Genomic DNA, 24683 nt, shown 5'->3' on the forward strand with positions numbered 1-24683 from the left:
AGCTTTTGGAGCACTGCTCCTTCCTCAGGTGAAAGGAGTGATTTGAAACAAACCTGTTGGACTTTAACCTGGTGTTGCAAGACGTCTTACTGTGCTCACCCCAGTCCAACGCCGGCATCTCCACATCATGTTCTCCAATGCAGACAGACACGCCAAAACTATTAACAAAATGGGAGAAGAAAACTAAGACGGCGGCTCAGGAAAAGGCCATGTGTACAATGGAATGTCATTTCACATCCACAGTACGTTTTACACATGGGACATAGCAATTATTAACAGCAGGTTACCTTTGGTACCCAGTTTAGCAATGCAGGATGCACGACCCCAGGCAAGGGGGAGAGTAGGACGATTGCAAGGCATGTATGATGACCTTCCCATCTGCAAGAAAAGAAAACAAGGAGGGATGATGGTAATTACATAATTCTTCAGTACATTTACTGGGGAACAAACCCAGCAGCAAAACAAGCCACTGAATCCAGAAAAACATAACGTTGCAGCAGTTCAAATTAGTGTAAACTTCATTATTATCAGGTACCATAGATGAAGTATTAATATGCTCTACATGCAGTTAAAAAATAATACATTTACACTACCCAATTCTTTATTTTTCCGATTAAGGGGCAATTTAGAGTGGCCAATCCACCTACCCTGCACATCTTTGGGTTGTGGGGCGAGACCCACGCAGACACGGGGAGAATATGCAAACGCCCCACGGATAGTGACCCGGGATCGAACCCAGGTCCTCGGCGCTGAGGCAGCAGTGCTAATCACTGCACCGCCGTGCTCTCCCTACATGCAGTTAATGTACAGCACACCTATCGAAACACTAATAAGTGTCTTATTAGTTTTAGAAATATTTAAAGATTATTAGCTGACAGGGCAGCATGGTGGCGCAGAGGTTAGCACTGCTGCCTCACGCCGCCGAGGTCCCAGGTTCGATCCCGACTCTGGGTCACTGTCCGTGTGGAGTTTGCACATTCTCCCCGTGTCTGCGTGGGTTTCTCCCCCACAACCCAAAAAAATATGTGCAGGGTAGGTGGATTGGCCACTCTAAATTGCCCCTTAATTGGAAAAATGAATTGGGTACACTAAATTTATTTAAAAAAAAGATTAGCTGACCTTTTGCAGCATTGCGCATATTGGGTCAGAGAATTTTCTTTATGTATTTCATATGTTATCAAGGTACTCATTTACAGAGGTTGCATCAACAACATAATTTGACTTATTCACAGTGGCACAGTTAGCACTGCTGCCTCACTGCTCCAGGGCCCGATGGGTCGAATGGCCTTCTTCAGCACTGTAGGGATCCTACGGCATTTAGGGAATGTTAATGAGATTTTCAGACCCAAGTATATTTGTATTTAATGTGTTGATATGGAGAGGATTATAAAATAATGTATTATTGTTCCAGCATATTTTAGGAATTATTGGGAACAGAAACAATGATGGTTCAAAATAAAGGTCAAGGTGATTGGCTGGTAGGATATGGGAGTGGGGAGGGAAAGGGAATAAGAAACTGTGTGTATTCAAATTCTTAATTTGTGCATTCAGTAGCTGTTTGTTGAATTGGCATTACAGGGATATTGGAAAGAGCAGAGTGTGGGACTAACTGTGGCTCTTTGAAAGAGGCAATGCAGACTCAATGGGCCAAATTCTGTTCTTCGGTGCTGCACTATTCTATGATTCGTAGCTGTTTTCCAGATTGAATTATGGCTCAGGTATGGGGAATCTGGTTTTCCAAACATAGCTGCATATCGACTGGTCACTCAATATTTGTAAATAGAGGGCAGCACGGTGGCCTAGTGGTTAGCACAGCTGCCTCACGGCGCTGAGGTCCCAGGTTTGAATCCCGGCTCTGGGTCACTGTCCGTGTGGAGTTTGCACATTCTCCCCGTGTCTGCATGGGTTTCACCCCCACAACCCAAAAAATGTGCAGAGTAGGTGGATTGGCCACGCTAAATTGCCCCTTAATTGGAAAAAATAATTGGGTAATCTAAATTTAAAAAAAAAAAATATTTGTAAATAGTTCCAACTGTCTGCAATCATGGAGTTGGCTGATGAAAGAAACCGTCCAAAAGAAAAATACATGATATGAATAGGACATTTTGGATGTGACAAACTCCAGTAGCTCAGACTGTAACTGCCACTTTCTCTTCCACAATCTGAAATGGATGAGTCAGTGGTTCTGAGAAGGGATTAAATAGAGAGGTGGGATGGGTTGATGCTTCCTTCAGAAGACCATGTTGGCAGAGCAATCTGCACCCTTTGCATCAACCTGCTTTCTTCTCCAGGACCCCTGTGCCACGGAGGGCTGCCCCATTCGCATAAAAAGGTGCTTGGTGCACCTTTGGTGTGGAGGAAGTGTGAATTAGGGGATCGTGGAGAGAGGTAGGAAAACCTTTCGCTGATAGAATTGTGTTAGAGGTGGTGGAAAATGATCTGTTGAAGGCACAGGCTGGCAACATAGAAGTGAGGACAATGGTGACCGGGATTTTAAAAAAGTTACCTGCATTACTGCAGTTTTAATATTAAATACAAACACAAGATATATAACATTTATCAAAGAAATCAGACTCCTTTGTCGGTTTTACAATACTGGAATGTCTTCCAAGGGTCTTCAAACCACCCGGAAAAGGGAAATAAAACACTCTTATTAAAACAGTTGTTAGTAAGGAAATATACTTACATTCTGCGGTTCGTCAATAGCCATTTGAAGCCTTGCTCACATGGAGTTAGAGGGTTAACACTCAAGCGGAGCCAAGGTTCCCCAACATTGAAATTAGAGCTTACAGTGCAAGATCTCAGACAAAAATTATTCTGGTTCACAATGCAAAACCGAGAGAGGTTGATGGGTCCAAATCCAACCCTCGCACAAGCTATCTATAGGGTCTTGCAAGGTCAAGGTTTTGCGCAGAACTCATCCATTTTGAGACTAGGTACTGTGGCGGGAACATGGAGTGTTTCTTGCTGCGGTGGCCAGGGAAAAAACACATCAAATCTACCGGCCTCAACCACATTAATTCTGCACCCAGGTATTACATGGCGTATTCAATGGCGGGACAGGCAAGATGGCGTGTAATCCACCACAGTGACCAGGCAGCGTATTGAAAAGGCGCCCAACATCACTGACACACCATTGAAGAAAGGAAGGAAGGTTGACCACCTGAAAATGAAGATGGATCTCCAGGAACATTCTGAGATTCTGAGGCTGAAAGATGGACCCTCTCCAGGACACTTGATCTGAAAGGTTCACCTGCAGATGCTCCCCCCCCCCCCCCCGGCCCACTACTGTGGTGTTCCAGGGTTGCGGGTGGCCTTCGTCCTGAACTCCGGAGGCGGCCCCAGGCATTGTTCATACGAGTCCCAACATCTGCACGCCACGGACGTTGTTGCAAATGCGTTTTACGCTGTTGATGGTGGCTTGGGAGAACTCCGCCCTCGGTCTATTTGAATAACTTCAGGCAGGAGTCAAGATTTTTAAAGAACACAGGATTCTTCAAATGTGGTTCACACAGCTTGGAATCCATCTATTGCCCATGGTGAGAAACTGTTGAGACATGGCCCCTCAAGATCTGCAGTTCAAGTTGCATTACTTTCCCATTACTGAAGTTCAATGTTTCTCTGACAGTCTGCAGTAAATTACACTCACACAAAATTAATTGATCTGAATGCTGCATTATTTAAAATAGGCATCGCTATTTCAAGAAAGGGAGAAACTATTTCCATTGGTGGAAGGAACAAGAACCAGAGAACGCCAATTTACGGTAGGTGTTAGGAAGGTGGTTCCAGGATTTTAATCCAGTGACAGCAAAGGAACAATTATATATTTCCAAGTCAGGATAGGGTGTGACTTGGGAGGGGAACTTGCAGGTAGCGGTGTTCCCGTGTATCTGTTAACCCTGTCCTTCTAGATAGAAATTGTGGGTTTGAAAGGTGCTGTTGAATTGCTGCAATGCATCTTGCAGATGGTGCACATGGCTGCCATGGTGCATCGGTGGTGGATGTGGGGGAAATCAAGCCAGCTGCTTTGTCCTGGATGGTGTCAAGCTTCTTGTGTTGCCGGAGCTTCACCCATCCGGGCAAGTGGTGAGTATTTCATCACACTCCTGACTTGTGCCTTGTAGATAGTGGACCTAATTGGCTGAAAGGCAGACTGGGATAAATTTGAATATTTGTGGAGTTACTAGTTTTAATTATTTAAATTACTTTAAAAAAAAAATGTGACTTAGATTACTATTTTTAAGTTGATTTAAATTACTATTTTTAAGTTGATTTAAATAACTTTTTAAATTTCAATTAAATAACTTTAATTTGTTGTCAGATCAAGCAAGATAAATACTCAGGGATAAAGCTAATTAAATAATATACAGGAGATTAGATATAATCCGACACAAAACATCTTTCTAAAGTTTAATTTCAAAAGTTTAAATTAAAGGAATAAATCATGGTAGGACAGCTCCAAGGTGTGGTCTGTCCCTCTTGCTCTATGTGGCAGGTTGGGGACAGTTCCTGTCCCCAGGGTCAGCATGTGTGCAGGAAGCGTCCAAAGTTATAGCTCCTGGAAGCTAGAGTTCCCACCGGTGGTCACACCGCAGGCTCAGACTCCGCAGGCAGGAAGGGAATGGGTGACCACCAGATAGAGCAAGAGAGCGAGGCAGGTAGTACAGGAATCTCCTGTGGCCATTCCCCTGCAGAACAGATATACCGCCTTGGATACTGTTGAGGGGAATGGCCTCTAAGGGGAAAACAGCAACAGCCAAACTCGTGGCACCACGGTTGGTTCTGCTGCAGAGGGGAGGGGTGATAAGTGTGACAGTGCAATAGTTATAGGGGATTCAATTATCAGGGGAATAGACAGGCATTTCTGTAGCCGCAAACGAGACTCCAGGATGGCATGTTGCCTCCCTGGTGCTAGGGTCAAGGATGTCTCGGAGCTGGTACAGGACATTCTGGAGGGGGGAGGGTGAACAGCCAGTGGTCGTGGTACACATCGGTACAAACGACATAGGTTTTTAAAAAAGGATGAGGTCCTAAAAGCAGAATACAGGGAGCTAGGAAGGAAGTTAAGAAATCGGACCTCGAAGGTAGTGATCTCAGGATTACTACCAGTGCCACATGCTAGTCAGTAGCTAGTGGTGTCCCTCAGGGATCAGTGTTGGCCCCACAATTGTTCACAGATGATTTGGAGTTCGGGACCAAGTGCAATGTGTCCAAGTTTGCAGATGACACTAAGATGAGTGGTAAAGCAAAAAGTGCAGAGGATACCAGAAGTCTGCAGAGGGATTTGGATAGGTTAAGTGAATGGGCTCGGGTCTGGCAGATGGAATACAATGTTGACAAATGTGAGGTTATCCATTTTGGTAGGAATAACAGCAAATGGGATTATTATTTAAACAATAAAATATTAAAACATGCTGCTGTGCAGAGAGACCATGGTGTGCTCGTGCACGAGTCGGAAAAAGTTGGTTTACAGGTGCAACAGGTGATTAAGAAGGCAAATGGAGTTTTGTCCTTCATTGCTAGAGGGATGGAGTTTTAAGACTAGGGAGGTTATACTGCAAAGGTTAGTGAGGCCATACCTGGAGTATTGTGTTCAGTTTTGTTTTCCTTATCCGAGAAAGGGCTTACTGGCGCTGGAGGGTGTGCAGAGATTCACTAGGTTGATCCAGAGCAGAAGGGATTGGATTACGAGGAGAGGTTGAGTAGACTGGGACTGTGCTCGTTGGAATTTAGAAGGATACGGGGGGGGGGGGGGGGGGGGGGGGGGGGGGGGGGGGGGGGGGGGGGGGGGGGGGGGGAAAGAGAGAGATAGGATAGATGCAGGCAGGTTGTTTCCACTGGCGGGTGAAAGCAGAACTAGGGGGCATAGCCTCAAAATAAGGGGAAGTACATTTAGGATTGAGTTTAGGAGGAACTTCTTCACCCAAAGGGTTGTGAATCTATGGAATTCCTTGCCCAGTGAAGCAGTAGAGGCTCCTTCATTAAATGTTTTTAAGATAAAGATAGATAGTTTTTTTGAAGAATAAAGGTATTAAGGGTTATGGTGTTCAGGCTGGAAAGTAGAGCCGAGTCCACAAAAGATCAGCCATGATCTCGTTGAATGGCGGAGCAGGCTTGAGGGGCCAGATGGCCGACTCCTGCTCCTAGTTCTTATGACAGGCTTTGCAGAGTCAGGAGGTGAATTACTTGCTGCAGAATTCCCAGTCTCTGACCTGCTCTTATAGCCACAGTATTTATGGTTAGTCCAGTTCAGTTTGTGGTCAACGGTGACCCCCAAGGTGCAGATGGTGGGGGATTCAGCAATGGCAATGTCATTAAATGCCATGGGGAGATGGTTAAATTCTCTCTTGTAGGAGATGGTCATTGTCTGACACTTGTGTGGCATGGATGTTACTTGCCACTTGTCGGCCCAAGTTTGAATGTTGTCCGGGTCTTAATGCATACACGGACTGCTTCAGTACTCGAGTCGTCATGAACGGTGTTGTAAATTAAGAAATCATCAGCGAACATTTCCATTTCTGGCCTTTGACAGGAGGTCATTGATGAAGCAGCTGAATGTGGTTGTGCCTCAGACACATTCTTGAGAAACTCCTGCATTGATGTCCCAAGATTGGAGATGATGCAGGGACCTCTGCCAACCTCTCGCAGGAACCCTCTGCCAACCTCTCGCAGGAACCCTCTGCCAACCTCTCGCAGGGACCCTCTGCCAGCCTCTGTTACCTTGCTGTGTTGTAACCATTCAATGATTTTATTTCAACAATTCAGTCTCCACATATAAATGAAGATCATCCAAAACAGGGAACCACTGAGAAACTGTTCCAACTGGACATGTAACCATCAAACTATGATTCAAAATTATTTCTGCAGCCAACTCAAGTTTAGGAGGACATAAATGTTATTCCACTACTCGAGTGAACATATTACAGACATTTGTACTATTATCAGTAAGGGAAGATGAATTCATGAGGCATTTGCCTAACGAATAATAACTACACTTCAGAAGTAGTTCATAGGCTGCAAAACGACCTGGGGCACATTGAGAATCTGAATATATTTTCTCCCTTTGAAGTGTTGAGATACCATAAAACATAGAAGCAGAATTAGGCCACTCGGTCCATCGAGTCAGATCTGTCATTCAATCATGGCTGATATTTTTCTCATCACCATTTTCCTGCCTTCTCCCCATAACCCCGATCCCTTTATTAAATCAAGAACCTATCTATCTCTGTCTTAAAGACTTTCAGTGATTTGGCCTCCACAGCCTTCTGCGGCAAAGAGTTCCACAGACTCACCACCCTCTGGCTGAAGAAATTCCTCCTCATCTGTTTTAAAGGATCGTCCCTTCAGTCTGAGGCTGTGTCCTTCGGTTCTAGTTTCTCCTCCAAGTGGAAGCATCCTCTCCAAGTTTACTCTATCTCGGCATCAGTGCATCACCAATTTAAATTACATAAAACACTGAACCTCTGGTGTAAAAGTGTTACATTTATCCAGTGACTAAATGCTCCTGTGGCAAGTTGATTTTGAAGGTCAATCAGGAATCTAACATGCCTGGAAACCCACCCAGCATCTAGCTAAAGAATCTGCAAAATAGAAATCTGCACAAGTCATTTTTTAAATTTGCTGTTTGCGAATCACTCGCTTCGTATTAGACGAAGAAGGTACAAATAGAATTCACAAAAACGATACTAGAACTGAGTGGTTATAGCTAACCAGGAAAGATTGAACAGGCTGCGGCTCTTTTCTCTTGAAAAGAGAAGGCGGAGGGGGTGACCTGATAAAGATGTTTCCACTTGTAGGGAGACCTACAGTAGATGAGTCACCAATGAACCCAATCAAGAATTCAGGAGAAACTTTTATCCAGAGAGTGATGACAATGTGGAACTCACGACCCCAGAGTGAATAGCGCATTTAAGCGGAAAAGCCAAATAAACACACGAGGGAGAAAGTAATAGAGGGATATGTTGATGGGGTGAAATGAAAAAGAGGAATAAAGAGGGCCAAAATGGCCTGTTTCTGTGCTGTACATTCCATGTAATTCTCCGCCATTTGGCACACAGCCCTCGGTTAAATTGAATGCAAAGCAGAAAAAGCCAAGGCCTATGGACGCCCATTTATCCTGCTCGGTACTGCTGGAATTTAGATAGTTAAAACTGTAGCTTTCTAGCACAAAACACCAGTAAAGCAGCACGTTGTCTGTCCAAGTTGCTTTGTATCAGAGTTATTGGGAGCCCACTGGGGGGAGAACACTAGCCCACAGCGGTACCCGTGCCATAAGTTACTTTAAGATGTCAATGAGCCAAGTTGCTGGATCAATCATCAAAAAATAATATGACCTGTGTGGCTCAGGCTTCAGATTAAGGAGCATGTCACAAAGGATCATCTCTGTTTCAATCCCCGGTAAACCATTCTAAGGAAAAAGATTTTTCTCCGAGGAATGCAATTGCCAGTTGGAGACATAGATAAAATGCAGTTCAAACAAGGTAAATCTGAATACACCAACTTCTTGGGTAATGCCTTTCAGCGCAGTCATCCTAAGTCACCTCGTCAGCTATGTGACAGGATGTTTCTGCGGCGGGAGGAAAGATACATTAAAAACTTGTGATGTGCTAGTCAATTAAATGTTCTAAATAGCACAGTCCAGCACCCTGGATCAGGCTTATTCTACCAGCTTCTTAATACAGGGCTGGAGATTGGGAGTTATGCCTGCCGTGGGTCTGACGTTTTTTTAGCCCCCTTTAACAGTTTCACCCTTTTACCATTAATCTGCTTTACTTGTTAATTCATTAATCTTGTGCAAGAGCCAAAAGAAGCAGCATGCTCTCAACAATGGTGTAATACTGTATAATACAGTTGGGCACCTCTGCCAAATTGTGCACGAAGATTACAGCAAGTCCTCACTGAAGTTAGTGTTGTGTTAATGAAAATTACGATTTTCTCATTAAAACCAATGTAAAAGCTGTACGGAGTTCCTATAGAACCTCCAAGAAAAAAATACAACAATATACCCTAGAAGTTGACATACTTTTGTTAAATTCCTATATTGGTAAATGAAATATGTTTCAAATTTATTTTTAAAAAGAAATGTAACTTTCAGCTCGCTGGAGACCCTGCTTCTCGAACCTCCCGCTGGCCACACATCCTGCTCTCTGACCTTCCCAATTGCTGTTCACACAGCTGACTCAGCTGTGTAGCCTCACCCGCTCTCCAACCCACTCTCTGCTGACCCTCCAACTTGTGACCTCTGCCACTCCCTGATTTAACTGCTCGCCGACTTTCCTACTCCCGACTCTCCTGAACCTGTGCTCCCGTTCAAGGTCCAGGACCAATTTGAAGCTCCAGGGTTGTGAAAGTGCAGGTCCTCAAGTGTGGGGCAGATGTGCCAAGCTGGGTCCGTGATAATAGATTTTTTAAAAAATTGCCTCCGCTTGCCGCTTCCCTCTCCTGCACCTGGGGACATGACCGCAGCTAGAGGCCTGTTGGAAATGTGTGCAGCAGATAGTGTGATATTGTGTGAAGGTAAACTCATTCCTGGCTTCACATACATTAAAACAAACAATCGATTAGAACAATCCCAGCTCAGCATTGCTCAGCGTCAGGACCCATACTGCCACAACATTGGAGCTCTGGCTTCCGATTGGATCTGGACTTAAGACCTTCCTCTAAATGGGAAGGCAGGTTTAGGAGAGGAGAGTGGGAGATAGGACAGCGATTCTTGGAGCAGCAGAGGCCTCAAGTCGGAGTGTGGACAGAAAGAGGGTGGGTTAGGGGGCGGGAGAGGCTGCTCCAATCGGGTCATGCTGCCCTATGTCAGACCGGTGGAAATGACCAAAACGAATCCCGCAACACTAAAAAAAGAATACAGGCCCCATTAATTAATGGATGTTAAAGCAAGTCAAAATGGGGACTTACTCCACTTGAGAAGACAATGTCAAAGTGCAAAAGAGAGGTGTTTTCGTTCCCTCCCCCCCACCCCCGAAGAAGTCTTGATTTTAATAGAATTTGCAAATCAATGCAAGCCTCAACTGAGACAAAGACCTACATCTGACATAACACTTCAAATTGCTCACAAACATAGGTGGTGCGATTTTTTTTTTTTTTTGCAGCAAATTGTTTTTGCATTCTTTTCAAAGTGACCTACCACATATGGGCTTTGCGCAGGATACTTGCAATGGAGTGCACTGTCCTTCACAGGGGCTCGCATTGCCATGCTAGGTTTGCCACAGAAGTTGCTGAAAGTATTCTCGCCATCAAGAGTCGATGGGGCATTCCGCAGTGCCATACCATCGTTATTACCTACACCAAGAAAATCCAGACAATAAAATAAAACCTACAGGAATGGTCTCAGTGAAGCTTCCAAACTAAACAAATGTCTTCAGTTTGAAATAATTTCAAAATTGTTTTTTAAAAATGCTCTATAGGAAAAATACCTGGATTTAGGTTAGATGGTTTACAATTTTGGATATTCATTTTCATAGATACCATGTGTGCCCGGCTGAGTTTGCCATGGGGAACATTAAAAGCATTAATTCCCACATTCGATAGGATACTCTGTAGAGCCATTGGATTACTCATAAAATCTTCATCACTATTGCCTACAATTGCACAGAAAAATAATTATTTTAGAGCCCTCCTGATGGAACCACGACACAATTTTACATCACTTTAAAAACGTAATATACGAGCTCAACACCACATGTAATTCAAGGAGCTCGAAAAAATATCAAATTATTAAACTCACTGCCTACATGAGGGCAGCATGGTGGCACAGTGGTTAGCACTGCTGCCTCACGCCGCCAAGGTCCCAGGTTCGATCCTGGCTCTGGGTCACTGTCCGTGTGGAGTTTGCACATTCTCCCCGTGTCTGCGTGGGTTTCGCCCCCACAATCCAAAGATGTGCAGGGTAGGTGGATTGGACACGCTAGAATTGCCCCTCAATTGGAAAAAATGAATTGGGTACTCTAAATTTTAGGAAAAAACTCACTGCCTACATATATTCTGCAATTATTTTACAATGGAAGTTATGCACATTGGAATTCTTCCAAAGGAACACAATGCGTTTCTAACTATTTTAAAATAGGTACGCGCCTTTTAAAAAATTAATTGTGGGCGCTGCTGGCTGGGCCAGCATTTATTGCCCATCCCCAATTGCCCTCAGGAAGGTAGTGGTGAGCTGCCTTCTTAAACATTCAAACTCCATGGGAAAAATGAAGTTTGTATTATCCATGCACATATATATCACTTTCTCAGGGTATACCAAAGAGGACTGTTTCATCCAAAATAGATTTAGTCCGTACATATTGGTCAAACTATTTTCCATAATGGGAGGACCCAATGGACATTTCTCCTATTCTCCATACTGTGATTAGGGATTAATTGTTAGCCAAGACATGATACCCCCCACCTGGCAGTGAATTGGCAAGTTCTTGTTCACAAGATTGTTTACAGGTGGAAACTGTGAAGGAAAAGAACGTGCAAGCTAACATGGTGTTCCACCTTTATGAAAATCTGAGTTGAGGGACCCCCAAGAATATCTACTGTAGGAGCAGATATGCAGCCAAAGCAGCAGGGTAAGGCACACTGAACAAGATGCCACAATTTTACTAGCAACACTGACTGGAGCTCTGGTAGGGCAGAGAATATAGAGCACCCTGCAGACCAGCTTCCAGAACATGGCAGCTGCAATGCAGGCTATTGTATCTCAAGAATTTCAAGATCTGACAGCTGCCATCAGCTCAGCCATCCCACAGATCAGTGAGCACTCAGATCGGGGGTCCAGTGGAATGGTAGTAACTGGAGTCACCCACCTTATACTGCCACAGCAGCACATGCCTGGCCTACCCTCTCAGGGCAGGTCACTGGAACACGAGAAGCGTTGCCAGCATGCTCAGGAATAAGGTCTATAGATGCAAACACAAAAGGAGGCCAGCCATGTCCCATGACTATTTGTAGCGGATGAGAAGGCCAACTCTCTGTGGTGATCCTGCCCCTGGTTTCACCCAAGAGAAGCAGGGTGTGTAACTTGGCTCCAGTCCACTTTGGACTTCAGTATAACAAAATAGAATGTGCACTGATGATGCACTTTGTTTCTCATGGAATTTAGATTTCGGCAGGAAAGGCTGCACTTATTTGGAGTTGATTTACTCACTCAGGTGAAGATTACTGACACAGATAAGAAGAAAATTGAGGAAATGTTCCAATATTTAAAGGTGGAGGAGGAGGTGGTAAGGCACTGGTGCCAAAGATAGACTGTGTTACATAGAAGTTTTCAGTAATGAGATGTGGTCAGATGGCCTTTGCAGTAAACGCTGCCCAATTCTCCTTTGCGCCAACCTGTACTGCTCTTCCTCTGTACCAGAAACACCCTCACTGTGGGAAGGAGAGCGAACATTGCCTGGTGGTCTCATCGGAACAGAGGCAGGTTCAGGTAGTTCTTGGTTTGACTTAGCGCAAGTGCTTCAAGAGTGTAAAAGCAGGAAACTGGCTGCTGCAGTGCTAATGGCCCTCATTTAATACAGCTCTCTAAAAAACAGCCATTGAGGTGCTAGGGTGGCATGGTGGCAGAGTGGTTAGCATTGCTGCCTCATGGTGCCGAGGACCGGGTTCAATCCCGGCCCTGGGTTACTGCCCATGTGGAGTTTGCGCATTCTCTCAATGTCTGCGTGGATCTCATCCTCACAACCCAAAGATGTGCAGAGTCGGTGGAATGGCCACGCTGAATTAAAAATTTTTTTTAATAATGTGTCCTGCAATTTTACATGAAAATATATTAAATAAAAAAAAAAGTACCTGGACAATTCGGCTTGGCACTACATTGGCACCACGACATGGGGCTTGATTACCCATCAGCTTTGCTGCTTTGCGCCCCACCCTATCCCCACATTCTGAGCAACCCATGACCCCCCCCCACCCAACCCAGCTCGGCCCAAATTGCCCACGGCCCGAATGCCTGACCCAAAATGCAGCAAAATCCAAAATCTGGTATGACCACAGTCTCGAGGTTGCTGGTTTTGAGACACTGTACAAACGGTGCCCCACTGAAATCATGCCAAAATGGCACAGAAATTCTCCACTTAATATCTGAATTTCTTTACTCTCTCTACAAGCGGTTTCATCATGTTCTTTTTGGTTAGTTAGCTGGTGCAAAGCATGCCAATTACATTTTGAATGCAAAGATTTCAAGAGAACATCCCAAACAAGTATTGTATTTGTTTTGGGAGCATTTTACTATTTACTAGAAATACAGAAACGTTTGTAGAGAATGTCACAAGTTTCAGACAATATTCAACTCATCAATATCCAAGGAGTGTGCTGCAGTCCTCGAGACTGAAAGATTTGAAATGGGATGGACATTCTGACAATTGAAGTCAATCTTTGACCTGGATTTGAAATGAAGGGTTAACACCCCCTCTATTTTGATCTCTATTATTATTCCAGTTTACATCCTACTATTTTACATTCTTGTTCCACCTTTCCATTTACCACAAGAATGGATCTTATGCTTAAACGCGTTAACTCCCCAAAGGTTAATGGGGGGGGGGGGGTTACTGGTATAGGGTGGATACGTTGGCTTGAGTAGGGTGATCATTGCTCGGCACAACATCGAGGGCCGAAGGGCCTGTTCTGTGCTGTACTGTTCTATGTCTATGTCTAACTTTGAACCATTTTCTGCAGAACAGAAGAGAAAACTGCTACACCTTCAGTCAATTAAGAAGGGAACAAAATTAAATTACCAGAAAGGAGTTTTGCTTTGACTGAAGGCATGGTAATGCCGTTTCTCTCTCTATTACTAAAGATGTGCTTCTTTTTCGATAAATTTAGAGTATCCAAATATTTTTTTCCAATTAAGGGGCAATTTAGCGTGGCCAATCCACCTACCCTGCTCATCTTTTGGGTTGTGGGGGTGAGACCCACGTAGACTCGGGGAGAATGTGCAAACTCCACAGGGACAGTGACCCAGGGCCGGGTTCGAACCTGGGACCTCAGTGCCGTGAGGCAGCAGTGCTAACCACTGCGCCACTCTACTAAATCATAGTACAGAACGAGGCCATTCGGCCTTTCAAGTCTGTACTGGCCCTTGGAAAGAGCACCCTACCCAAGCCCACACCTCCACCCTATTCCCGTAACAGCACCTAAACCTTTTTGGACACCAAGGGCAATTTATCATGGCCAATGTACCTAACCTGCACATCTTTGGACTGTGGGAGGAAACCGGGGCACCCAGGGGAAACCCACGCAGACACGGGGAGAATGTGCAGACGCAGTACAGACAGTGACACAAGCCAGGACCCTGTAGCAGTGAAGCAACTGTGCTAACTACTGCGCTACCATGCCACCCTCAAGTGAGATCACAGGCACACGGGTAGAGTAAAGCTTCCATTGTTCTCTCCGCATTCCCCAAATCACATTTTGGTAACACTTTAACACAGAGACAAGTAATCTGCACGTTGCAGTCAAACTGGGCTTTGATTTTGTATATTTGGGTCAATTAGGTTAACTGGCTCACACATGGGTACATTCACCCATCCAAAACAGAATATTGATTTCACGTGCCCCGACATACATTCTACTCTCTTCTAGATCGCATCAAAGGAGTTATTCCAAGCACCTGTCTTTGGTTTAATGTTTTCATTCCGTAGCATTTCTACTTTTGGTGGCAAAGGTGGTTTGATTTCAGGTGCTGAATTCTGGATGTAGGAGCTCCTAGTTTTACTTGGAGTTGCATTTGTCTGCCATGGAGCCATGCTGGAGACAGATAAGAATATTGAAACTACATTATTACCATAAGCACTAAATCAGAAAACATATTAGAAGTTCAAGATCATTGAATGCCCAATCTTGGAGGACCCAATCTTGTTAAAAATACTTTTTGCGCAATAACTAGGGGAGTTTAGAATACACGTTTGTACAAACTCAGAATATCAGTGTTTGAGTAAACACAATCTCAATAAATGTATGATGCTCGCAGATTAAAACAGACTGGAGGGGATTTGATATGTAGATCGCCCCTTTCCCAATTACATAGTAAAAGAATAATGGACTCCATTTTCCAACGATTAGTCAGGAACAGGTTACCTGCTCAGGAGGTTAATTGAAAATCCTTCAAGTAATATTTCAGTCAATAAGGAAATAAAAAAGGTAAATTGTGCCAGCTGTGAAACCGGCATCAACCATGATTAACCTCAAAGTCCTTTTACAGCAGATGACAGTTCCAATTTGTATTTTCACAAAATTATATTGCTCTAATTAGTTTGTGATTTGGCATTTTGTCTCTTGTTAACCTCAATGCAAGAGGCCTGATGGGCAAGGCAGATGAACGCAAGGCATGGATGGGTACACAGGACTGGGATATTATAGCTATCACTGAAACATGGCTTAGGGAGGGGCAGGACTGGCAGCTCAATTTTCCGGGGTACAGATGCTATAGGAAAGATAGAACAGGAGGTAAGAGAGGAGGGGGAGTTGCATTTTTGATGAGGGAAAATATCATGGCATTACTGAGAGGGGATAAACCGAGAGTTCACGCACTGAGTCTACAACTGAAGGGAGTGATCACTTTGATAACATTGTACTACAGGCTCCCCAATAGTCAGCGGGAAATTGAGGAGCAAATATGTTAGAAGATTACAGATAGCTGCAAGAAATCCAGGGTCAAGCCAGGATGGGGACTCGCGATCTTTGGGGTTGGGGTAGAGCCGGGAGTGCAGGAGGCGAAAGAGGCCGGTGTGCTGGCCTTTGCGTCCCTAGTAGCCCGGCGAAGGATTTTGCTACAATGGAAGGACGCGAGGCCCCCAAGCGTGGAGACCTGGATCAATGACATGGCGGGCTTCATTAAGCTTGAGAAGGTTAAATTCGCCCTGAGAGGATCGGTGCAAGGGTTCTTTAAACGGTGGCAACCTTTCCTCGACTTTCTGGCTCAACGATAGGGTACTGGGACAGTAGCAGCGGCAACCCGGGGGGGGTGGGGGACGTTGATTATGTTAGCTTATTTTATTTAAATTTGATTTATCTAATTTTAATTTATGGTTAAGTTCTCTTGTTTGGGGGGGGGGGGGGGGGGAATGTGATACATGTGATGTTACGGTATGGGGGGAATTGTGGGTGTTATGGGGCTGTTAGTTGCATATTACTGCTTTTTGCTATACTTTTTGTTATATTTTCTGTAAAAAATTCCAATAAAAATTATTTTAAAAAAAAAAGATAGCTGCAAGAAAAATAGGGTGGTAACAGTTGGGGACTTTAATTTTCCTAACATTAACTGGGACAGCCATTGCATTAGGGGCTTGGATGGAGAGAAATTTGTTGAGTGTATTCAGGAGGAATTTCTCATTCAGTATATGAATGGCCCGGCGAGAGAGGGGGAAAGCTTGACCTCCTCTTGGGAACTAAGGAAGGGCAGGTGACAGAAGTGTTAGTGAGGGATCACTTTGGGACCAGTGAACATAATTCCATTAGTTTTAAGATAGCTATGGAGAATGATGGATCTGGCCCAAAAGTTAAAACTCTAAATTGAGGCAAGGCCAATTTTGATGGTATTAGACAGGAACTTTCAAAAGTTGATTGGAGGAGTCTGCTGACAAGCAAAGGGACGTCTGGTAAGTAGGAGGCTTTCAAAGGTTAACCAGGGTTCAGGGTAAGCACATTCCTTTTAAAGTGTAGGTCAAGGCTGGTAGAAGTAGGCAACCCTGGATGACTCAGGATATTGAGGCCCTGGTCTAAAAGGAGGAGGCATATGACATGCAGCTGGAATCAAGTGGATCCCTTGAAGAGTATAGAGGTTGTCGTAGTAGAGTTAAGAGAGAAATCAACGGGCAAAAAGGGGACATGAGATTGCTCTGGCAGATAAGGCAAAGGAGAATCCAAAGAGCTTCTACAAATACATAAAGGACAAAAGAGTAACTAGGGAGAGAGTAGGGCCTCTTAAGGATCTACAAGGTCATCTATGTGCGGATCCACAAAAGATGGGTGAGATCCTAATGGATATTTCTCAATCGGTATTTACTGTTGAGAAAGGCATGGATGTTAGGGAACTTAGGGAAATAAATAGTGATGTCTTGAGGAGTGCACATATTACAGAGAAGGAAATGCAGGAAGTCTTAAAATGCATCAAGGTAGGTAAATCCCTAGGACTTGATGAAATGTATCCCAGGATGTTGTAGGAGGCTAGGGAGGAATTTGCAGGTCCCTTAGCAGAGATATGTGAATCATCGACAGCCACAGGAGAGGTGCCTGAAGATTGGAGGGCAGCAAATATTGTGCCTTTGTTCGAGAAGGGCTGCAGAGAAAATTACAGACCAGTGATCAAGTTAAAAGAAGGTATTCTGAGAGACAGGATCTACAGCCGTTTAGAGGGGTAAGGACTGATTAGGGAAAGTCAGCATGGCTTTGAGAATTGAATATCATGTCTCATGAATTTGATTGAGTTTTTTGAAGGGGTGACCGAGAAGGTAGACGAGGGCAGTGCAGTCAACGTTGTCTACATGGACTTTAGCAAGGCCTTTTGACAAGGTACGACATGGTAGGTTGTTGCACAAGGTTAATCTTCCGGGATCCAGGGTGAGGTAGCCAATTGGATCCAAAATTGGCTTGGTGACCGAAGGATGGTTGTAGAGAGTTGTTTTTCAAACTGGAGGCCTGTGACCAGCAGTGTGCCTCAGGGATCAGTGCTGGGGTCACTGTTATTTATATTAATGATTTCGATGAGAATTTAGGAGGCATGGTTTGTAGGTTTGCAGATGACATCAAGATTGGTCGCAGAGTGGACAGTGAAGAAAGTTATCTAGGATTTCAAGTCTCTTCAAGATCGTATCAAAGGATTTATTCCAGGCACCTGCCTTTGGTTTAATGACTTTTACTTTTGGTGGCTTTTTTCCCCCTAAAGTGTAGGAGGCTTAGGGGTGATCTTATAGAGGCCTATAAAGTAATGAGGGGCAGAGATAAGTCAACTTCTTTTCACGAAGATAAGGGAGTCTAAAACTAGAGGGCAGAGGTTTAAGGTGGGGGGGGGGGGGGGGGGAGAGATACAAGAGGGGCAATTGTTTCACACAGAGGGTGGCGAGTGTCTGGAACGAGCTGCCAGAGGCAGTTATATGGGAAAGATGGGTATAGAAGAATATGGGCCAAATGCAGGCAATTGGGACTAGCTTAGTGGTAAAAACTGGGCAGCATGGACAAGTTGGGCCGAAGGGCCTGCTTCCATGCTGTGAACCTCTATAGCTATCTAGCCAACCGAGGAAACCCACAGCGAGTCGAAATATCTGGAAGAACAGGTCAGCGTGCAACATTCTAGCTATTTTATCACCAACCAGCCGTGAACATCATTTTACACATTATCCTCACTTAAAAAAGTGAACATACATAATTAATCAAAAAAGTATTTTTAGAAACAGATTGCTTATTTAACGTTATATCGATTCCTTTGTTTGATTTACTTTACCAGCCCTTTTGCTTCTTTCACAAGTGGGGGCTGGGACTGAAACTAATTTATACTTACCAATTTCCTTTGTTCACCACCTCACTCTGGTCAAGATTCAGGGTTGCAATGTTGGGACCCAGGTCGCTGCATTCTTGGTGGGTTGCTGGCCTGCAGCCATGGTTTTGGGTTGGTTTTGTTTCAACTGCAGCCTGATCTTTACCTGACATCACACACTTGGCATGAACTGGATAACTTTCCTTGGATTCAGTTGACTCTTTCTTGGTTACCACAGAAATCACTTGGGTATTTTCATCTGTGCTCACCAGCGGAGTTGACTTGGGTCCCCTGGATGTTGCAAAGTTAAATGGAACTGGCTGGGTACAGGCCTTTTTGCCAGTTGCTTGTTTCTGAAATGATATAAAGCCAATAATACTGAAAATGTGATCGGAATAAAAACATGACAAAGATACTGGCAACACAAATTTACTAAATTCAATGGTGCTTAGTAAGAGATAAATGATTCAAATTGTCAATTTCAAACTCAGTCAGGTCATGTTAAGCAATCAAAATTGGGGAAGAATTTCCCATTGCAAACGAACAGTCTGAAATAGTCTTGAAATCTAGAAATCAAAAATATAGCTTGGACTGTAACAGAGTTTTTTAAAATAAATTTAGAGTAGCCAATTATTTTTTCCAATTAAGTGGCAATTTAGCGTGGCCAATCCACCTAACCTGCACATCTTTGGGTTGTGGGGGTGAAACCCACGCAGACATGGGGAGAATGTGCAAACTCCACACGGACAGTGACCCAGGGCCGGGATTCGAACCCGGGTCCTCAGCGCCGCAGTCCCAGTGCTAACCACTGCGCCACATGCTGCCCTGACTGTAACAGAGTTAACTCAAGAAAAGAGTTTTGCTGGAAGAGGGCACCTAGGTATAAAGGTTCTGAGATGCGCTGGACTAGCTACATGGCGAGAATCTTTTTACCGTAAAATCTAAATGTCTAAGTATTGTTGTGTTATGCTTCTTAATGTAGCATAAGCTGCTTCCTTGATGTATACTCTGACAAAGGAAGGTTCAGACTTGGAGATAGGTTTAACACATTTATTGAACAGTTAACAATTCTCCTACTTGAGTTCGACTCTCCTGCTAATCTAACTATAGTAACTCGATCTAACTAACCAGTCTGCTCTAATCCATGCGATGGGTGTGATGCGTCCTGATCTGCCCCAGTCTCTCTGAGTGTCGCCTATGGAAAAGAGGAAGAGCATGTGTGCCCTGTCCTTTTATATGGGTAGCCCCCTTGTGGTAGTGTCACCTCTGGGTGCGTCCTGACTGCCCATTGGTCATGTCCTATCTTACTGACCTATTGGTTGAGTGTCTGTGTGTGTCTCTGGTGCTCCCTCTAGTGTTTACTTAGTTGCAGTGTATCTACATTAACCCCTTGTGTATTTACAGTGATGCATATCACCACAAGTATTTTACAAGGTTTGGTTTAGGAATCAATTTTCCCCAAAAAGAGGGAAATGCTGCCAAAGCTTTTCAACTTGCACTTATCAGGCAAAATGCAAGAATGCCAAATTTTAAACGATCACATTAATATTCAGCAATATTCAAGTTCCAAGCAATTGTTTGAATAATTTCTTATTGTATTAAATTCAACCTAGTGAGTCATAACAATGAACACCAACTAGTTCCAGATCAACTTAATCACTCCAAGATACACTGCAAGTTTTTTAAATTACCTGAAAAGCATGGGGTGCAGCAATTCACAAAACAACAGAAAGATCCGAAATTACACCCCTTGCCATCTTTGCTCAGTTAGCTAACCCAGTTAGGATAGTGATAGGGGTGCTACATTGCATCTCCATTTCTGTGGGCTGAAGGAGGAGGAAGAGATATGATACGGCTCCCACTCCTGCTGGAAAGCATGTGTCCAGGTTTCAAGACTGGGACAGGATTGAGTTTCCCTCCCCATGCTCAAACAGCTTCTTACCCCCGATTAGATTTGCACTTAAACAGCTTTCTCATTGAGCGATCAGAAGGATATTGGCAGCTGTGGAACCTCCAGCTATCATGAACCAACACCTTGAGGATAGCATTGGGGGAATAGGCAGCTTTTCCTGACTGCATGACACAAGTCGGACGGCATGGCAGCACAGTGGTTAGCACTATTGCTTCACAGCTCCAAGGTCCCAGGTACCATTCCCGGCTTGGATCTGTGTCTGTGCGGAGTCTGCATGTTCTCCCTGTGTCTGTGTGGGTTTCCTCCAGGTGCTCTGGTTTCCTCCCACAGTCCAAAGATGTGCAGGTTAGGTGGATTGGCTATGCTAAATTGCCCTTAGTGTCTTAAAAAAAAAGTTTGCTGGTGTTACTGGATTATAGGACAGTACAGCACAGAACAGGCCCTTCGGCCCTCGATGTTGTGCCGAGCAATGATCACCCCACTCAAACCCACGTATCCACCCTATACCCGTAACCCAACAACCCCCCCTTAACCTTACTTTTAAGACACTACAGGCAATTTAGCATGGCCAATCCACCTAACCCGTACATCTTTGGACTGTGGGAAGAAACCGGAGCACCCGGAGGAAACCCACGCACACACGGGGAGGACGTGCAGACTCCGCACAGACAGTGACCCAGCCAGGAACCGAACCTGGGACCCTGGAGCTGTGAAGGGTGCTCTTTCCAAGGGCCTGTGCAGACTCGATGGGCCGAATGGCCTCCTTCTGCACTGTAAATTCTATGATTCTAAGTCATAAGTTGACCAATACACTGCATTTTTACAACTCCCTTCTGATCACAACAGAACAAGCAACTGGTGTAAAAGGGGGATTAAATTCTATAACTGGTTTTTGTTAATGATTAAATTCCCTTGAGATCTTTACAGGTTGCAATTATGCATGACCAAAATTTGTTCACACTACTTTGATACATTAGTCTCTCTTGGTTATCCAACCAGAAAAACGCAAAACATTTGCCTAAGAGATGCTTTGAGATTCGTACTGTTTATTTTGAATTGATGCCAAAACTTAGAGCACTTAATCTCACAATATGGTGTTCAATAAACTGATGGGTACTTTAGAAAATCTGGTAGTATAAGCGAGCGCCATTAAATATTATAAGCCAGCACCTGTGGACATTTGCAGCAATTTGAATATCTGCTGATGATTGGCTTGTGAAAACACGGTTTGAAACATTTTTCTATTTATGGAGGCTGGTTAACAAAAGAATAGAAAAAAGACTTGCATTTACACAGCACATTTCATGACCACCGCACATCCCAAAGTGCTTTCCAGCCAATGAAGTATTTTTGAAGTGTAGTCACTGTTGTAATGTAGATAACCCAGCTGATAATTTGCACTCAGCAAACTCCCACAAACAGCAATGGCGAACAAGAGTTAACTGTTGGCCAGGACACCAGGGTAATGCCACTGCTCTTCTTTGCTGTCAGATGGGTCTCGGTGTGACATCTCATCTGCCAGTGCAATGCTCCCTCAGTACTGCACTGGATTTTTGTGCTCAAGCCTTGGATTGGAACTTGAACCCACAGCTTTGTGATTCAGACGGGTTTGCCACCCAAAATCACAGCTGACAGACTATTCACCTTTGACTCAGCCTGGCTTGGAGATGAAAATCCTCTTGAAAGTTGTATTGGTGTCTGAGGCAATGGACAACTAGCTCCTATTGGATACGGACAAGCGCATCTATGGACACTGGATATGGATTAGAGCTTAAGTTCTATCACAATCTCACTAAGCAGTCACAACCGGAAGGATGATTGGTGGGTGAAATTCATATAGATATACAAGGGGCACTTCATTCTGCATCTGGCATGGGAGTGCTCAATCACAACACACTGAAGCCAAAATGGAATTATAATTATAATTCCCATCTCCGATAGCCCTCCCTTCCGAGCACAAAATGAAAAATATGCAGAGAATACATTTCTCAGGACAACATGTAGGAAAGTAAACTATGGTGATTGCTGGTTTGGTCACATGGGTCAATTTCAGAACAGCCAGTGCCAAAGAAAAGCTTGCTGAAAGGATGCCTTTTCATGCTTCCATCAGGTAGTTTTCCCCCATGTTGCCTCCACCCACTAAGAGTACACTCGGTGATGTATGTGCCTGAATTCCCCAAACAGTTATTCAGGCGATCAGCAAACATGGTTCTACAACAGGAGCATCAAGTCATAAAATGATCTTTCATTTGTATACAAAATGAACAAATTGGAGCATTTGAAGGTTGGGATAACATGAAATGAAAATCAACATCAAGAAATTGTTAAAGTTTTGATATCATCTAGGAGGACAAGGGCAGCAGATCATAGAATTTACAGTGCAGAAGATACCTGGGAACATCACCACTTGGAAGTTCCCCTCCAAGTCACTCACTATCCTTCACTGTCGCTGGGACAAAATCCTGGAACTCCCTCCCTAACAGCACTGGGGGTGTACCTACACCTCAGGGACTGCAGCGGTTCAAAAAGGCAACTCACCACCATCTTCTCAAAGGCAACTAGGGATGGATAATTAATGCTGGTCTAGCCAGCGATGCCCACATCCTCTAAATGAATAAAAGCAAACTTCACAACAGCGTAACCAGAACCGCTCATCATGTGACTGATTGCCAAAATTCAAGGATCCCTCGGGTTCAGGAGATGATCATTCAAGCTTTTCTCTTGGCACAATTGGGGGATTAATTCATCAAGAGGTTAATTTTCCCTTGCATAATTTTTACAGCACAGAAACGGTGATAAGCCCAACAGGTCAATGCGTATTTACATTCCGCATGAGCCTCTGCCAACTCCTCCATCTAATCCTATCAGCGTAACCTCTATTCCTTTCTCCCTTGTGTGCTTAGCGGACTTCCTCACAAATCCCTCTGATATACGCCTCAAATACCTCTTGTTGCTGAGTTCCACATTCTCACCACTCCCTGGATAAACAAGTTTCTCTCGAATCTCCTATCAGATTCATTAGTGACTATGTTATATCGATGACCTCTGCTTCTGGTCTTCTTCTCTACCGTTGCAACTTCTACTTTATCAAACGCTTATTAACTTAAATTCCTCTATCAGCTCACTCAAGAAAAGAGACCCACCCTGTCTAATCTTCCGTGCAGAAACATCTTCCACTGTCCTGATATTGCGATACAAAACTTTCCCCAATCTCTCATTAAAGATCAGCAAGCTCACCAATGCATAGCAATTCCATGCATCATGGAAAAAAACCTTACCTTCTGGAAGTTTTGATCCCAATTTTGATGCAACTTTTTGAAATCTGGAACAGATTTTACTTTTAACTTTTTCACGGGTATAGGCAGTCTACTGCCACTCATAGCAGCTCCTTTCACTGGCCTCAGACAGTTTTCTTTGTTGGCCACAGTTGGCTTAGAGGGGCGAGCCTTTTGAGTGACACACTCATTTCTGCCAAGAAACCAAATAGTTATTTTGTGTGCCATATTTGTGGTACATTATCAAAGCAAAATTATGGTAAATCATTTTTATATCAGCTTACAAATAGTGTAGTGTACTGAAACTAATCACCATGTCTATATGTACCTACAACATTCATGGGTGTTCAATCAAGGTAGGAGTTGATGATTGGAGAGGTGTTGCACAGATTATTGCCTGGAAGGCATCTGGGTGCCTTTGGCATCAATTCCATTGTTATCTTTCCTGCCACTAGATTGGTCAAGACGACAGAATAAACATGCAGTTGCCAAATCTAAACACCAAGCTATTCAACTAACTCACTGACCTGAAAGATAAATTGTTTCTCTTTCCACAGATGATGCCGGACCAGATGAGTATTTCCAGCATTTTTTCATACAATACCTACAGTGGAGAATGATGTCATTCGGCCCATCGAGTTAGCACCGGCTCTCTGAAAGGACACCCTATCTTGGCCCACTCCCCCTCCCTATCCCTGTAACCCCATCTAACCGTTGGATACTAAGGGGCAGTTTAGCATGGCCAATCCACCTAACCTGCACATCTTTGGAGTTTGGGAGGAAACCCGACACAGGGAAAACATTCAAACTCCACACAGTCATCCAAGGTTAGAATCGAACCCAGGTCACTGGCGCGGAGGCAGCAGTGCTAACCACTGTGCTACCCTTATTTCTCATCTTATAGATTGACATTCCTGTCATTTTCCACCCTCCCTCAGGAAACTCCTGCAAGGAAGGGTGGCTTATCATAGAATTTACAGTGCAGAAGGAGGCCATTCGGCCCATCGAGTCTGCACCGGCTCTTGGAAAG

The 24683-nt window shown here is 44.1% G+C and overlaps 1 protein-coding gene across 2 annotated transcripts in view; it reads right to left on the minus strand.

Annotated features, from left to right (window-relative positions):
- Nucleotides 1–24683, minus strand: part of LOC119958141 — a 40661-nt gene that overhangs the window by 15028 nt on the left and 950 nt on the right. For both annotated transcript variants that reach the window (XM_038786436.1, XM_038786435.1), the window contains exons 2-7: nucleotides 23657–23846; nucleotides 18491–18819; nucleotides 14606–14742; nucleotides 10428–10592; nucleotides 10139–10293; nucleotides 288–378 (exon numbers count right to left, since the gene is read on the minus strand). In XM_038786436.1, coding sequence (XP_038642364.1) covers nucleotides 288–378; nucleotides 10139–10293; nucleotides 10428–10592; nucleotides 14606–14742; nucleotides 18491–18819; nucleotides 23657–23846 — 1067 coding nt within the window. The remainder of the gene's footprint in view (nucleotides 1–287; nucleotides 379–10138; nucleotides 10294–10427; nucleotides 10593–14605; nucleotides 14743–18490; nucleotides 18820–23656; nucleotides 23847–24683) is intronic.

The sequence above is a fragment of the Scyliorhinus canicula genome, chromosome 28, assembly GCF_902713615.1.
Source record: "Scyliorhinus canicula chromosome 28, sScyCan1.1, whole genome shotgun sequence".
Classification (NCBI taxonomy): Eukaryota; Metazoa; Chordata; class Chondrichthyes; order Carcharhiniformes; family Scyliorhinidae; genus Scyliorhinus; species Scyliorhinus canicula.